General features: G+C 39.5%; 1 protein-coding gene across 1 annotated transcript in view; it reads right to left on the bottom strand.

The window, feature by feature from the left end:
- LOC128691055 (F-box only protein 42-like) overlaps positions 1-15,355 on the bottom strand; it is a 26,868-nt gene extending 11,513 nt beyond the window's left edge. The window contains exon 1 of the mRNA XM_070089026.1: positions 15,162-15,355. Coding sequence (XP_069945127.1) covers positions 15,162-15,251 — 90 coding nt within the window. The 5' untranslated portion in view covers positions 15,252-15,355. The remainder of the gene's footprint in view (positions 1-15,161) is intronic.
- Positions 15,356-16,056: the final 701 nt, after the last annotated feature.

The following is a 16,056-nucleotide window of genomic DNA, read 5'->3' as shown; positions in this document are numbered from 1 at the left end:
TTTTTTTCTCTCATTATGCACTGCATGCTGCAGGATTTTTTTTATATGGTGCACACTGAAAACACAGACCCATTCTCTCACATGTGGGCCTACCAGCTTTCTCCTGCTAGAATTTTTGAGTATATATACGTCAAACACATTGGCTCATAAAATGTATATATATGACCGAAACAGTCAAAGGGTTAAACCAAAAACAGCCACAGTCTTTTTTTCTTATAATGCACTGCATGCTGCAGGATTCTTTTTATACTGTGCACACTGACCATGCAGACCCATTCTCTCACATGCAGGCCTACCAGCTTTCTCCCGCAAGATTTGAAGCCACTAGAATTTTGCCACTAGCTCTCTGACAGGTAAGAGGCATTTAAATTTTCATTTACTGTACAGTATTTGAGTTAAATTTTCATTTAGTGTTCATTTTTAGCTTCCGTGTGCTGTATAATTTTATACATTGTTTTATGTAGTAGTTAGTATGTACATTATTATTAACCCTTTCAGGGTCCAGAGGCCAAATTTCAAAGTGTGCACCAGTGTCCAAGAATTTTCAAAAAATAATTTTGTTATTTTTTCTTATGAAATGGTAGAGAATCTTTTTCTGAAAGTAATAAAACAAAAAGTACAAAATTTGATGGAAAACTGACGAAATTATGCTCTCACGAATTCTGATGTGTCAGCAATATTTACACATTGGCGATTTTGCTGACTTTGACTCCCATCTTAAGCCAATTACATTATTCCAGTCAACCAAATTCTTAGCTATTTCACTAGTATTACTTCTATTCTATCGATTGAGCACAAGAATTCGCCAAGTCAACTGTTTCAACTACAAAATAAAGTGATCGGAAATTGGAAATTTGGCCAATTTAATGCAAAGTTCAAAATTCTCCAATTTCAAAATAGGGTCCAGAATAAACAATGTAGGCATTCCTGGCACTAAACTAACATTTCCTCTGTTCATTAGTTACATTTTCAGACTTTACTAATGAATTCCATTTTGATTTTTTATTCACATAATGAATTTTTATTCAAACCAAAAAATAGAAGATTTACTGTTATGCAATATTGTAATAATTGTATAAATATTGGCACATTTGTGAACGTATATTAGACCCACCAGCAGGCATGTATTAGACGTGTAAGGTCATTTGTTTACATTGAACATCGGCAAAAATTTAACATTTCCACTACTCTGAGCTCAGTTTCAAGCCATTTCCAATACTAAAACCAATCAAAATCATCTCTATTTCTGTAATATATCTTCCATTCTATCAAATGAGACCAAGAAATCGCAAGTACAACTATAAAAAACATACGAAAAAACACTGCAAAGTTGCTGTTTTAATAAAAAATTACGGTCTCAGTTTTTTCTCTCTCATTATGCACTATGTGCCGCAGGATTTGTTTTATGTCTTGCACACATACCACATAGATGTGTTCTCTCATACCTATGCCAAAATTTACTGCTCACAGCTTATCAGAGTGAGCTGAGCTCATGACGTAAATCTACGGTTTGGACCCTCAACATAAAGCCATAGATCTACGGCACAGACCCTCAAAGAGTTAATAAATTATTATATTGTCATTTTTGGTCTGGAATGGATTAATTCTATTTACATTATTCTCTGTGAGAAAAATTAGTTTGGTTGTTGAACCGACACATAGAATGAATTAAATTCGACAACCGAGGTTCCACTGTACATGTTAGTATCAGCAGGTAAATATTAGCTAATTTTGATATTGTTATCAGTATCAGTGGGTATCAGCTAATTTTGATGGCCAAAATTCTGGTATCATCCCATCCCTAATATGTATGTATACAGTACGGCCCCACTTCACGGCGTTTCACCTTATGGCGCTCTGATAATACACACATTTCAAAATATGACCAAAACTCACTATATGGCTCCTCCCATTTGACTTTCTAATATGGTCACCTCACCCCACCCGGTTTGTTTACATTTTCCATGAGCTCCGTGAGCACAGCATCTCTCCATTAAGTATGGAAACTTTCAAAAATTTCAGGTATTTTAAAGTTATTTCATGTTTCATTTATACTCTGATAATTATACTTATGTGTACCTGTACCTAAATAAACTTACACACTGTGCTGGAATACAGGTACACATTAAAATCACTATAAGTGTCTCATTAGTCTTGAGGATGCTATATTAATAATAATAATCATAGTATGCATTAATAATCACCCTGAGGCATATTAAATGTCATATATTACATTAATATAAACATTTTCATTAATACTGGAGTATACCTGGAGAGTTCTGGGGGTCAATGCCCCCGTGACCCTGTCTGTGGCGAGGCCTCATGGTGGATCAGGGCCTGATCAACCAGGCTGCTACTGTTGGCCACACACAGTCTGATGTACAAACCACAGCCTGGCTGGTCAGGTACTGACTTTAGGTGCCTGTCCAATGCATGCTTGAAGACAGCCAGGCATCTATTGGTAATCCCTCTTATGTATGCTGGGAGGCAGTTGAACAGTCTTAGGCCCCTGACACTTATTGTGTTGTCTCTTATCGTGCTAGTGGCACCCCTTCTTTTCATTGGGAGGATGTTGCATCATCTGCCAAGTCTTTTGCTTTCACAGGGATTGATTTGCGTGTTCAAGTTTGGTACTAATCCCTCTAGGATTTTCCAAGTGTATATAATCATGTATCTCTCCCGCCTGCATTCTAGGGAGTACAGGTTTAGGAACTTCAAGCGTTCCCAGTAATTGAGGTGTTTTATTACAGTTATGCATGCCGTGAAGGTTCTCTCTATAGTATTTTCTAGGTCGGCTATTTCACTTGCCTTGAAAGGTGCTGTTAGTGTGCAGCAATATTCCAGCCTAGATGGAACAAGCTCATGGTGGCTTATTTCGCAGTTGCACTCAAGCAATAACCACAAAAAAACAATGGATTATAGTGAAATGTTTGGATGAATGTGCAGAGGCTTCCTCACTCACCCAGACACACAACCAGACTGACTCGCGAACCCATAACAAAAAAATATTGGGGTGGTTTTTTGGGGGCTGGAACGGATTAATGGCATTTCAATTAATTTCAACGAGGAAAACTGATTTGATATACAGTGGACCCCCGCATAACGATGGCATCACATAGCGATTTTTCCGCATACCGATTACTTTTATCGCAAAATTTTTGCCGCGCATACCGATTAAAAACCCGCTTACCGATTTTCGTCCGAGACGCATCCAATGTGCCCTCACATGTGCCGGCCGTCCCATTGTTTACCAGCCAGCCTCCGCGGTAACATCCAAGCATACACTCGGAATATTTCGTATTATTACAGTGTTTTCGGTGCTGTTTCTGGAAAATAAGTGACCATGGGCCCCAAGAAAGCTTCTAGTGCCAACCCTGTGGTAAAAAGGGTGAGAATTAGTATGGAAATTAAGAAAGATTTTGAAGGGTTTGGGGCTAACCCTGAGAAGCCTATGCCAGTTGTGGAATCCATTGTGCCTACTTCAAAGATTAAGGAAATGTGTGCACAGTGGGTTGAACTGCAAACCTTTATAGATGAAAATCACCCTGACACAGCTGTTGCAAGCCGTGCTGGTGACTATTTCAATGACAATGTTATGGCCCATTTTAGGAAAGTCTTGAAGGAACGGGAGGTACAGAGCTCTATGGACAGATTTGTTGTGCGACAGAGGTCCAGTGACTCTCAAGCTGGTCCTAGTGGCATTAAAAGAAGAAGGGAAGTAACCCCAGAAAAGGACTTGCTACCTCAAGTCCTAATGGAAGGGGATTCCCCTTCTAAACAGTAAGAAGATAATGCTCTCCCCTCCTCCCATCCCATCAATCATCACCAGATCTTCAATAAAAGTAAGTGTCATGTAATTGTGCATGCCTTTTTCAGTTTGTGTGTATTAAAATTAACATTTCATGTGGTAAAAAAAAAATTTTTTCATACTTTTGGGCGTCTTGCACGGATTAATTTTATTTCCATTATTTCTTATGGGGAAAATTCATTCGCATAACGATTATTTCGCATAACGATGAGCCCTCTTGCACGGATTAAAATCGTTAACCGGGGGTCCACTGTACGAGCAAATTGAGTTACGAGCTGGGTCACGGAATGAATGAAACTCGTAAGTTAAGGTACCAATGTACAGTGGTCCCTCGATAATCGTAGTTCTCAGGAATCGTAGATTTCGGAAATCATAGGGATATTTTTCGTATAAACATGGGCTCGCTAATCGTAGATTGACTCGCGAATAGTATGTCGTTCGGGACACGTGCGCACGGTGTGAGCTGGGGCGGCCTCCCTACCCAGCCAGTGTGGCATTGTTTACCAGTGAGCAAAGGTCCCCTCACGTGCTCCTACGAAATATTTCAAAATATTCCACTCATATTAGTGGTTGCAAGTACTAAATAAGCTACCATGGCTCCAAAGAAAGCTCCTAGTGCCAAGCCTGTGGTAAAGAAGGTGAGAAATACGATTGAATTCAAGAAAAACATCATTGAACAATATGAAAGTGGCACAAGTGCGGCCGAACTGGCCAGGATGTATAAGAAACCCTACACAACCATATGTTCCATCATGGCCAAGAAAGAGGAAATCAAGGACACTGTTGTTGCAAAGGGGGTAAATATGCTGACAAAAATGAGATCACCAGTACTCAAAGATGCTGAGAAGTTATTGGTGTGGATAAACAAGAAACAATTAGCAGGAGATACTCTTATGACTTCGATTATTTGTGAAAAGGCTAGGCAGTTGCACAATGATCTGGTAAAGAAATTGCCTGCAACGAGTACTAATATTTGTGAATTTAAGGCCAGCAAAGGTTGGTTTGAGAGATTTAACCCTTTCAGGGTCCGTCCCGTAGATCTACGGCTTTACGTTCAGGGTCCAAACCGTAGATCTACGCCATGAGCTCAGCTCACTCTGATAAACTGTGAGTGGTACATTTGGGCATAGATATGAGAGAATACATCTATGTGGTATGTGTGCACCACATAAAACAGATCCTGCAGCACGCTGTGTATAATGAGAGAAAAAAAATGAAATCATGATTTTTCGATTAAAACAGCAACTTTGCAGTGTTTTTTCGTATGTTTTTTATAGTTGTATTTGCGATTTCTTGGTCTCATTTGATAGAATGGAAGACATATTACAGAAATAGAGATGATTTTGATTGGTTTTAGCAGTGGAAATGGCTTGAAACTGAGCTCAAAGTAGCACAAATGTTAAATTTTTGCCGATATTCAAGAGTAAACAAACGACCTCACACGTCTAATACACGTCAGCTGGTGGGTCTAATATACATTCACAAATATGGTGATGATATTTATACAATTATTACAGTATTGCATAACAGTAAATCTCCTATTTTTTGGTGTGAATAAAAATTCATTATGTGAATAAAAAATCAAAATGGAATTTATTTGTAAAGCCTCAAAACATAACTAATGAACAAAGGAAATGTTAGTTTAGTGCCAGGAATGCCTACATTGTTCATTCTGGACCCTATTTTGAAATTGGAATATTTTGAACTTTGTGTTAAATTGGCCAAATTAACAATTTCCGATCACTTTATTTTGTAGTTGAAACAGTTGACTTGGCGATTTCTTGTATTCAATCGATAGAATAGAAGTAATACTAGTGAAATAGCTAAGAATTTGGTTGATTGGAATAATGTAATTGGCCTAAAATGGGAGTCAAAGTCGGCAAAATCGCCGATTTGTGAATATCGCTGACACATCAAAATTCGCGAGAGCATAATTTCGTCAATTTTCCACCAAATTTCGTACTTTTTGCTTTATTACCTTCACAAAAAGATTCTCTACGATTTCATAAGAAAAAATAACAATTTTTTTTTTTTTAAATTCTTGGACACTGGTGCGTGACTCCAGATTTGGGCCTTGGACCCTGAAAGGGTTAAGAACCGTAGTGGCATACACAGTGTGGCAAGGCATGGTGAGGCTGCCAGTTCGGACCACAAGGCGGCTGAAAAATATGTGCATGAATTCAAGGAGTACATAGAGGCTGAAGGGCTGAAACCTGAACAAGTGTTCAATTGTGACGAAGCAGGCCTCTTTTGGAAGAAAATGCCAAAGAGGACCTTAATTACACAGGAGGAAAAGGCAATGCCAGGACACAAGCCTATGAAAGACATGCTGATGCTCATGTTCTGTGCTAATGCTAGTGGGGATTTCAAAGAAGCCATTATTAGTGTACCATTCTGAAAATCCCAGTGTGTTCAGGAAAAATAATGTTATGAAGAGTAAATTGTGTGTGTTTTGGAAATCTAATAGTAAGGCATGGGTCACGAGGGAAATTTTCGTCGAGTGGTTCAATGAAGTGTTTGGCCCTAGTGAGAAGAATTACCTCCTGGAAAAGAAATTGGATCTCAAGTGCCTGCTAGTAATGGACAATGCACCTGCTCATCCTCCAAACTTGGATGACCTAATTTTCGAGGAGTTTGGGTTCATCACAGCAAAGTTCTTGCCCCCGAATACCACTACTCTCCTCCAGCCCATGGACCAGCAGGTCATTGCAAACTTTAAAAAACTCTACACCAAAGCAATGTTTCAAAGGTGCTTGACTGTGACCACAGACACTCACTTGACCCTAAGAATTTTGGAGAGAACACTTCAGCATCCTCCACTGCATAACCCTTATAGGTATGGCTTGGGAGGGAGTGACTGCCAGTACTTTGAACTTTGCTTGGAGAAAATTGTGGCCAGATTGTGTTGACAAGAGGAATTTTGAAGGGTTTGGGACCAACCCTGATGAGCCTATGTCTGTTGCTAAATCAATTGTGGCACTGGGGAGTTCCATGGGGTTGGATGTGAGTTTGGAGGATGTGGAAGAGTTGGTGGAAGACCACAACGAAGAGCTCACCACTGAGGAGCTGCAAGAGCTTCAGCAGGAACAGCAACAGATCGCAGCTCAGAATCTTGCTGCAGAGGAGGAGGGAGAGAGATGGAAGAAGGTGCCTTCTTCAGAAATTAAAGAGATTTTTGCTATGTGGGGTAAGATGGAAAGATTTATGGAGAAACATCACCCTGACAAGGCTGTTGCAAGCCATGTTGGCAACATGTACAGTGACAAAGTCTTGGGCCATTTTAGGAAAGTGTTAAAGAGATGCCAGAAACAGAGCTCTCTCCACAGTTATTTTGCGAGACAGGACTCCAGTGACTCTCAAGCCGGTCCTAGTGGCATTAAGAAACAGAGAAGAGAAGCAACCCCAGAAAAGCAATTGGTACCTGAGGTGTTGCTGGAAGGGGATTCCCCTTCCAAACTGTAAACAATCCAATCTCTCTCCTCCTCCAGTCTCCCATACACTAAGAAGAATCTCCAATAAAGGTAAGTGTTATGCTGTTAATGTTTCATTCATCATTTCCCATTGTATTGTTCATGTACTACATCTATATTTCATGTAAAAAAAAATTTTGTTTTAATACTTCTGGGTGTCAGGAACGGATTAATTGTATTTACATTATTTCTTATGGGGAAAATTGATTCGAAAATAGTAGATTTCGATAATAGTAGCAACTCCAGGAATGGATTAACTACGAAAAACGAGGGACCACTGTACGTATATATAAATACCCAAGGTAGCACGCTGGTAGACAGCAAGCACCCAGGGAGGTACTACGATCCTGCTGAGTGAGTGTAAAACACAAACCTGTAATTGTTTTACATGATGGTAGGAATGCTGGAGCCTTTTCTGACTCATAAACATGCTGGATAACAGGTATATCTTGCTACTTCTACTGACACTTAGGTCACACCACACATTCATGTTCATGCATATATATTTACATACCCATCAGGGTTTTCTTCTGTCTTCTTGTAATTCTTTTTCTTGTTTACTTCCTCTTTTCTCCATGGGGAAGTGGAACAGAATTTTTCCTCCATAAGCCATGCACATTCTAAGAGGCAACTAAAATGCCGGGAGCAATGGGCTAGTAACCCCTTCTGTATAAATTATTAAATTTAAAAAGAGAAACTTTCGTTTTTCTTTTTAGGTCACCCTGCCTTAGTGGAATATGGCCAGCTCATGGAAATAATTTGACAGTAGTTTGGAACCTATGTACTTACTGTAATGTAGAAGAAAAAACATTTCTATTTTACAGTACTGCTGTATGTAATGAACAAATCTCAACTGTAATCTCAGTGAAATATTTAGGAATATCACTTGATTACCACCTACTGGGAAAATTACGAAGAATGTAATAAAAACTGAATGTCGTGATGAAGTCTCTTTTGTAGATGAGTGGTTCAGAGAACCGACACGTTGATAAATTAGACACATGTGCAACTCTTGAGTGTCTTTATTGAGGAAACGTTTCACCACACAGTGGCTTCATCAGTCCATACAAAGGAGAATCGTGAAGAACAGGAGAAGCATACAGCATATGTGCGGAGAAGTAGCTTATATACCGTAGGCAGGAGAGGTGCAGCAGACGTAGGTGGTGTCACATTTGTTCAATGTGGAAGTACGTCGTGCCCAAGGATTAGGCAAGTGAAGAATTCTCAAGTATTAAGATCCCAAGAAGTTGCAGTGTCTGACAGGATTGTATATGAATGGTTCAGAGAACCAGCACGTTGATAAATTAGACACATGTGCAACTCTTGAGTGTCTTTATTGAGGAAACATTTCACCACACAGTGGCTTCATCAGTCCATACAAAGGAGAATCGTGAAGAACAGGAGAAGAATGAGGTAATCAGTCCCTCAACCTTGAGTTGATGTGGTCAGTCCATCAATCTTGAATAGAATACAGCGTATGTGCGGAGAAGTAGCTTATATACCGTAGGGAGGAGAGGTGCAGCAGACATAGGTGGTGTCACATTTGTTCAATGTAGAAGTAGGTCGTGCCCAAGGGTTAGGCAAGCGAAGAATTCCCAAGTATTAAGATCCCAAGAAGTTGCAGTGTCTGTACTATATAGAAAGCCTCTTGTTATGCAGAGCATTTCACGCAAATTACGTCAGTTTTGTCCCCAGGATGCAACCCACACCAGTCGACTAACATTCAGGTACCCATTTTACTGATGAAGAACATAGAAAACCAGTGTAAAAAAAACACGCCCAATGTTTGCACCCTCGCCAAGAATTGAACTCAGACCCTCGCCATGTGAAGCGAGAGCTTTAGCCACCAGGCCATAGGGCACTGAATCAACTTAGTTTTGCCTTATCCAATGCACGTAGCCATATATGAAATGTCTTCTTCACTGCTATAAAAGATTATATTGTATTCCCTGATTACCACTTTAGCAAAAAAAAAAAGTACAGTAAGAGTATAAATTAATTCAAGACTAAAGCAAAAGAATATCTAATTATAAAGCTATAGACAAAAAGGAGCATAACTTTGCAATAACCATCACTTCAAGCTTTGTAATGTTCTTCTTTAAAGTACTACATACTACAGAATTACAATATATACTAAGTAATCTGTTGCTAGTGCACTCAGCTCACACACTGTGGTCCAGGGGTCGATTCCCGGTAAGGCTGGAAAACATTAGGACGTGTTTCCCTAAGACGCCTGCTGTCCAATGGTTACCCATCAGTAAAATGGGTATCTGGGTGTTAGTCAACTGGTGTAGGTTGCATCCTGGGACAAAATTGACCTAATTTGCTTGAAATGCTCAAAACTAGGGATGCAAAGCCCATGATGATTCTCTTCAAATCACTTGTTCTCTCTAGGCTGGAATACTGCTGTACGCTAATTGTCCTCTTCAAGGCAGGTGAAATTGCTGACCTGGAGAATGTGCAGAGAACTTTCACAGCACGCATAAGTGTGATAAAGCACCTAAATTACTGGGAACGGTTGAAGTCCCTTGATTTGTATTCCCTGAAACTCAGGTGAGAAAGATACACGATAATATATTCTTGGAAAATCCTAGAGGTGTTAGTACCAAACTTGCACACGAAAATCACTCCCTACAAAAGCAAAAGACTCGGCAGGAAATGCAACATTCCCTCATTGAGAAGCAGGGGGGGCCACGAGTACACTAAGAGACAATAGAATAAGTGTCAGGGGCCCAAGACTGTTCAACTGCCTCCCAGCATACATAAGGGGGATTACAAATAGACCCCTGTCTATCTTCAAGAAGGCACTGGAGAGGCACCTAAAGTCAGTACCTGATCAGCCAGGCTGTGGTTCGTAGTACGTCAGTTTACGTGCAGCCAGCAATAACAGCCTGGTTGATCAGACCCTAATCCCCCACGAGGCCTGGTCTCTGACTGGGCCGTGGGGCACTGACCCCCGAAACCCTCTCCAGGTAATAACAAGGAGCTTTCTATATACAGCGGAACCTCGGTTTTTGTTTGCCCTGGTTTTCGTTGAATTCGGTTTTTGGTGATTTTTCGTCAAAATATTGTCCCAGTTTTCGTTCATCACCTAAGTTTTTGTCCACAGTACAGAATGTGTCCGTTTACCTGCGCCCACACAAAGCATCCCATGCACACATTCTGAGAGTCTGGCTTTGTTTCTCATTGAGTGAACATTGCCCTGCGCATTCATACAAAACATTTCGCAATAATCCATGGTTTTTTGTGCTTGTTTATTCAGTGTGACTGCTAAATAAGCCACCATGGGGCCAAAGAAAGTTTTGAGTGCCAGCCCTTTGATAAAGAAGACAAGAAACACAACAGAATTCAGGAAAGAACTCATAGCAAAGTATGAAAGTGGAATGAGTTGCAAAGTTTTGTGAAGAAATATCACTACCACCCTCTACAAAGGTAGAGGGTAGTAGTGATTGTGGTAGAGGGTGGTAGCGATGGTGGTAGAGGGTGGTAGCGATGGTGGTAGAGGGTGGTAGCGATGGTGGTAGAGGGTGGTAGCGATGGTGGTAGAGGGTGGTAGCGATGGTGGTAGAGGGTGGTAGCGATGGTGGTAGAGGGTGGTAGCGATGGTGGTAGAGGGTGGTAGCGATGGTGGTAGAGGGTGGTAGCGATGGTGGTAGAGGGTGGTAGCGATGGCGGTAGAGGGTGGTAGCGATGGTGGTAGAGGGTGGTAGCGATGGTGGTAGAGGGTGGTAGCGATGGTGGTAGAGTGGTAGCGATGGTGGTAGAGAGTGGTAGCGATGGTGGTAGAGAGTGGCAGCGATGGTGGTAGAGGGTGGTAGCGATGGTGGTAGAGGGTGGTAGCGATGGTGGTAGAGGGTGATAGTGATGGTGGTAGAGGGTGGTAGTGATGGTGGTAGAGGGTGGTAGTGATGGTGGTAGAGGGTGGTAGTGATGGTGGTAGAGGGTGATAGTGATGGTGGTAGAGGGTGGTAGTGATTATGGCAGAGGGTGGTAGAGACAACCTTTCCTCCCTCTCCCCTCCTCGCCATCTTCCATATGCCAACAATAGTATTCACTAAAGATAAAAGTGATGTTAAATATTCATTTATCCATTTCATTAGTGCTTTATATTTATTTCTCATTGTTTTCTGTATGTAAAACTATAGTTATTCTCAATAAAATGTAAGTTTTGTTAATATTTTTGGGTGTCTGGAATGGATTAATTGGATTTACGTACTGTACATTATTTCTTGTGGGAAACATTGCTTCAGTTTTCGTCGAATTCGGTTTTCATCAGACTCTCTGGAACGAATTAAAGAAGAAAACCAAGGATCCACTGTAGCAGTATGTCACCGATGTCAGCTAGGTTTGTATGCCTTGTACATGTGCTTACAGAAATATTATTATTATTATTATATAATCAATATGTTTAGTAACATATTAAAAATGTTAAACCCATATGGTTCATACAGTGCCATCAATATGAAATGATGTTAGCTTTAATACTGGAAAAAATGTAGCTGGGTGATCCCTCATTTAACAGCCGACTGAAGCTAAGATATTTCAAACCTTACCGTCCTCACTGGATGGTTCTAATCTCAGAGCTGGGCCAAGCATACCCTGAAACTGCAGGTGCTCTCTTAATCTACTTATAGTTGTTACTTGAAGTATTTGAAGTGTGGGGGAAGGATTAACATGGGCCTACTGGGCCAAGTTGGATGAGGCGACTACCTCTCATTGGTATTAAAATTTTAAGTTAACCACTATTATCTTGTCTAGATTTAAGTAGTTATTATGTACTAGGATTAGTCTGCCCGAAATGCTCCGGCATGATAGTGGCTTTCTTTGTACTTAGCGAACCAAAATTGTAATTACACATTGTAACCTTTTCAAAGAAATAAATCTATCTTTTTATCTTTATCAACTGACACTGTACATGTTGGCAAGTAAAAATAAAAGCTACATTTCCTTATCAAATTGTTCAAGACATACAGGAACTCACCATACCTGTAATAAGCAGACATGAGAGACATTGTGTGACATAAGAACATGCACCACCATGGCCAAAATCTTTATGTTTTATTTGTCTGTGGGAATGTGTGGATATAGTCTTCTGCATCCGTAAGTTAGGCTCAGATCCCTATAACGAAGTATGGTATCTCAAGCTTTATAGCTCAAGCAAAAATTGCAGCCATGTTTTTCTTCACTGTTTGAATTTGGCGCTTATTCTTTCCTGCCGTGCAACACTTCATGTATCAAAGATAAGTGCATTTGTTACAGCCACAGCCAAGAAAAAATATTGATACATAAATGTTGGAGGTGTCACCAGTTCTCTCCAGGTAAACTCCAGTTTCCATTAATATGTCAAAACTGGGAAAAATAAGCATAACATTTCCTCACTTAACCTATATAAAATAAATATGTAATGAAGATTATTAATGCATTGCAAGAAGCAATATTAAAACAATAAAATAATATCATACTGTACATAAAAATTTTGAGGAGGCAGTGTCGAGATGTGGAGAGAGCAAGCTGCCAATTCTGGTTTTGGCCTCTAGTATTACTGCAAGATCCCAGCTCTCTATATCAACTCTTCAATGCAGTATACATGTGCATATCCGAATTGCCTGTATAGCTTTAATTCTGCATGACATATATTAGTGGCACAAAATGTTGTGCTTAGTGAAGGAGAAAGGAGCTCCACACATCTTAGCCAAAACAAAGTCCAAATCAACAGCAGAAATAACAAGCCTCTATCTCCTCTCTTGAATGATAACCCAAGAAAGCCAAGCTGTGTGGCTTATTTTCATTTCAACCCTTTGGTCTTCTTCCCCAGGATACAATCCAAAACCAGCTAACAAAGGGGTACCTCCTTACTGTTAGGTGAACAGGGGCAATAGATGTATTAAACATGCCCAACATCTCCATTGGCTCTGGGATCAAACTCAGGTTTTTCAGTTGAAAGCCAAAAGCATTACCCTAAGCCATGAGCCAGGTTATGTTAGGAAGTAAAATAATCAATCAGATTAATCTGGGGCAGCTAGAAAGATAACCAAGGGTTGCATATATACCTTATTCATCATAAAAACTATATACGTAGTCATAAAAGGGCATAAAAGAAATGATAAAGATGATTTCTTGGTACCTGCAACATGTATATCAAGTGAGCCCAGTTGTAAGTTGAAAAAAAAAAAAAAATGGAGCCAATAGTTAATTTTTCTTCACAAACAGACTGGTTGACCAATCTAATGAATTTGAAGTGGTAGTAAGAAATTGATAAAATTTATAAGACAAAACAATTACCAAAGCAGAACAGCACGAGCACAGTTCTCCTTGTAAGTGCGTAAAAATGAAGGACAAAAGCAGTAGTCCTACTGGCTCATGTTAGGCAGGTTCAGCCTACACCTACTCATATACCCATCCAATTTACATTTAAAGCTATACAAAGTTCTCGCCCTAGTCATGTTACCTGGGAGTTTGTTTTACTCGTCTACATTATTATTCCTCTTGTAGCTACAAAGAAGAAATTACTAATTGATGTACATATGGTGCAAGTGCTTGGGGACCAATATTAACAATCTATCAATTACAACAATAAAAGGCAGTCATAAGAATAACATCACACTAGGTATAGACAACATACAAAACCATATACAAGTAATTTACTGAACATATAAACTTGTGTATACTAACATCTACAAGACCCTGAATGTATGTACATACCAGGTTCTGATTGTTAAACTTCTTGTAGAGCTGTAATAACCTTCATGCTGGTGAACTGCTCTTAATCCAATGAATTAGTTACCCTCCCATTCCTAGGATCAAACTTGAATACGTCCCATTTGCCAAGTGCTGTATAACTCTTGCGGGTTTAGCACTTGCCTCCCAATAACGTAATGGACAATTTATTTATTTATTTATTTATTTAGAAATTTTAGCATACAAACAGAGGTACAAAAAATACAGGTAAGAGCAGCATGCCAAAGCCACTTATATGCATAGCATTACGGGCTGGCTTAAAATTAACTTAAGATTAACTAAGCAATGATGAAATCAGTGATAAGACATTATTGTAAACAGATAACTATAAAGCACAAATGAGTATTACAAAGACAGGTCATATGGTTGCATGCATTGCTGTTCATTCAGTAGAATGGAGTATTCTGTTAGGTAGTGTATTTAAAAAAAAATAACAGTTAGGTTTAACATTTGTGTGATATAATTGTGAGTAACATTTAGGATATACAATTTATATGGTTCAGTTATTCAGTATTTATTTGGTTTTGAGTGAGTAAGTGAACTTTGAGAAGAGACTTGAATTTATAAACAGGTAGTGTTTCTTTTATATTTACAGGTAATGAATTCCAGATTTTAGGGCCTTTTATGTGCATTGAGTTTTTGCATAGCGTGAGATGGACACGAGGAACATCAAAGAGTGATCTGTGCCTTGTGTTATGGTCATGTGTTCTGTTGAGGTTGGCAAGGAGATGTTTGAGGGGAGGGTTAATATCAGAGTTAAGTGTTCTATGTATGTAATAGGTGCAATAATAAGTATGGATGTTTTGTATGGTGAGTAGGTTGAGTGTTTTGAATATTGGTGGAGTGTGCTGCCTGTAGTGAGAATTTGTTATCATTCTAACTGCAGCCTTTTGTTGGGTAATTAGTGGTCTGAGATGGTTAATTGTTGTTGAGCCCCATGCACAATAATATAGATATCTCGATTTCTCAAGTATAACTCTAAAATCTACTGCTTACCAATCAATAAAAACATGGAATACTCGGGATCTGCATTGTCAAATATTGCTAATACTTGTGTATTGCAATTTTGAGGAATAAGGTAGCAATTATTATGCTAATAATAAAATTGGCACCGATCTTAGTCGTCACAGTTACAAACATCTTACCTGTCTACAAGATCTCAAATCGTTATATGGCGATATAAGACACAATATGTACTCCAGGATTTCTTCCGGAAGGTCATTCACGCCAGCCATGATAAATAATATTGGTGTAATTCACTTCATTGCGCCAGGGCCAGGCATCAGCTCCCGGGGTCACCACACTCACCACCCCCACACTACCTTGACCATACACACCCTCACCTCACACTCCCTCACATTACACTGTAGTCTATGTATTTCAATAATTCATTTATAAAATAAATATTTTAGGTACATATATTTTTCGAACTTATATTTAATCTTGTATAATTTTTTTATGTTGCACAATAAGAAGAAAGTACCGTAAGCCTGCTCAAAATATAAATGGCAAGAGCGATACGAATACAATGTTGCTCATCCCTTTCCTCTTGAAAAAGCAAATAACCTCATACATAACTGGTCCAAAACATCCAGGCATGAAAACCTTCCATCTAATGTTAGAAAAAATTAGAGAGTGCTTCTGAAGAAATGTTGAAACTGATTAATTTTATGAGCCAAAATATTGATAAGAGTGATTGCCTCTTCACCGAGTATGAATTAGAAAATGTATTAACTAAAGGTCGATCAACTGCTCCTGGAGAGGATGGTATAAAGTATTATATTCTCAGAACTCTAAGGCACGTGCCTGATTATCCTCAGTTGGCACTGTATAATACCAGTTACACTGAGGGAGTTCTTCCTACTTCCTGGACCAATAGTCTCATTGTGTCTATCCCTAAGCCCCAACAGATTTATACATTTAGACCGATATCCTTAAGATACCTGGAGAGAGTTTCGGGGGTCAACGCCCCCGCGGCCCGGTCTGTGACCAGGCCTCCTGGTGGATCAGCGCCTGATCAACCAGGCTGTTGCTGCTGGC

Source organism: Cherax quadricarinatus, chromosome 27 (assembly GCF_038502225.1).
Source record: "Cherax quadricarinatus isolate ZL_2023a chromosome 27, ASM3850222v1, whole genome shotgun sequence".
Classification (NCBI taxonomy): domain Eukaryota; kingdom Metazoa; phylum Arthropoda; class Malacostraca; order Decapoda; family Parastacidae; genus Cherax; species Cherax quadricarinatus.
Note: the sequence above shows the minus strand (reverse complement) of the source record. Positions and strands in the feature narration are given on the sequence as shown.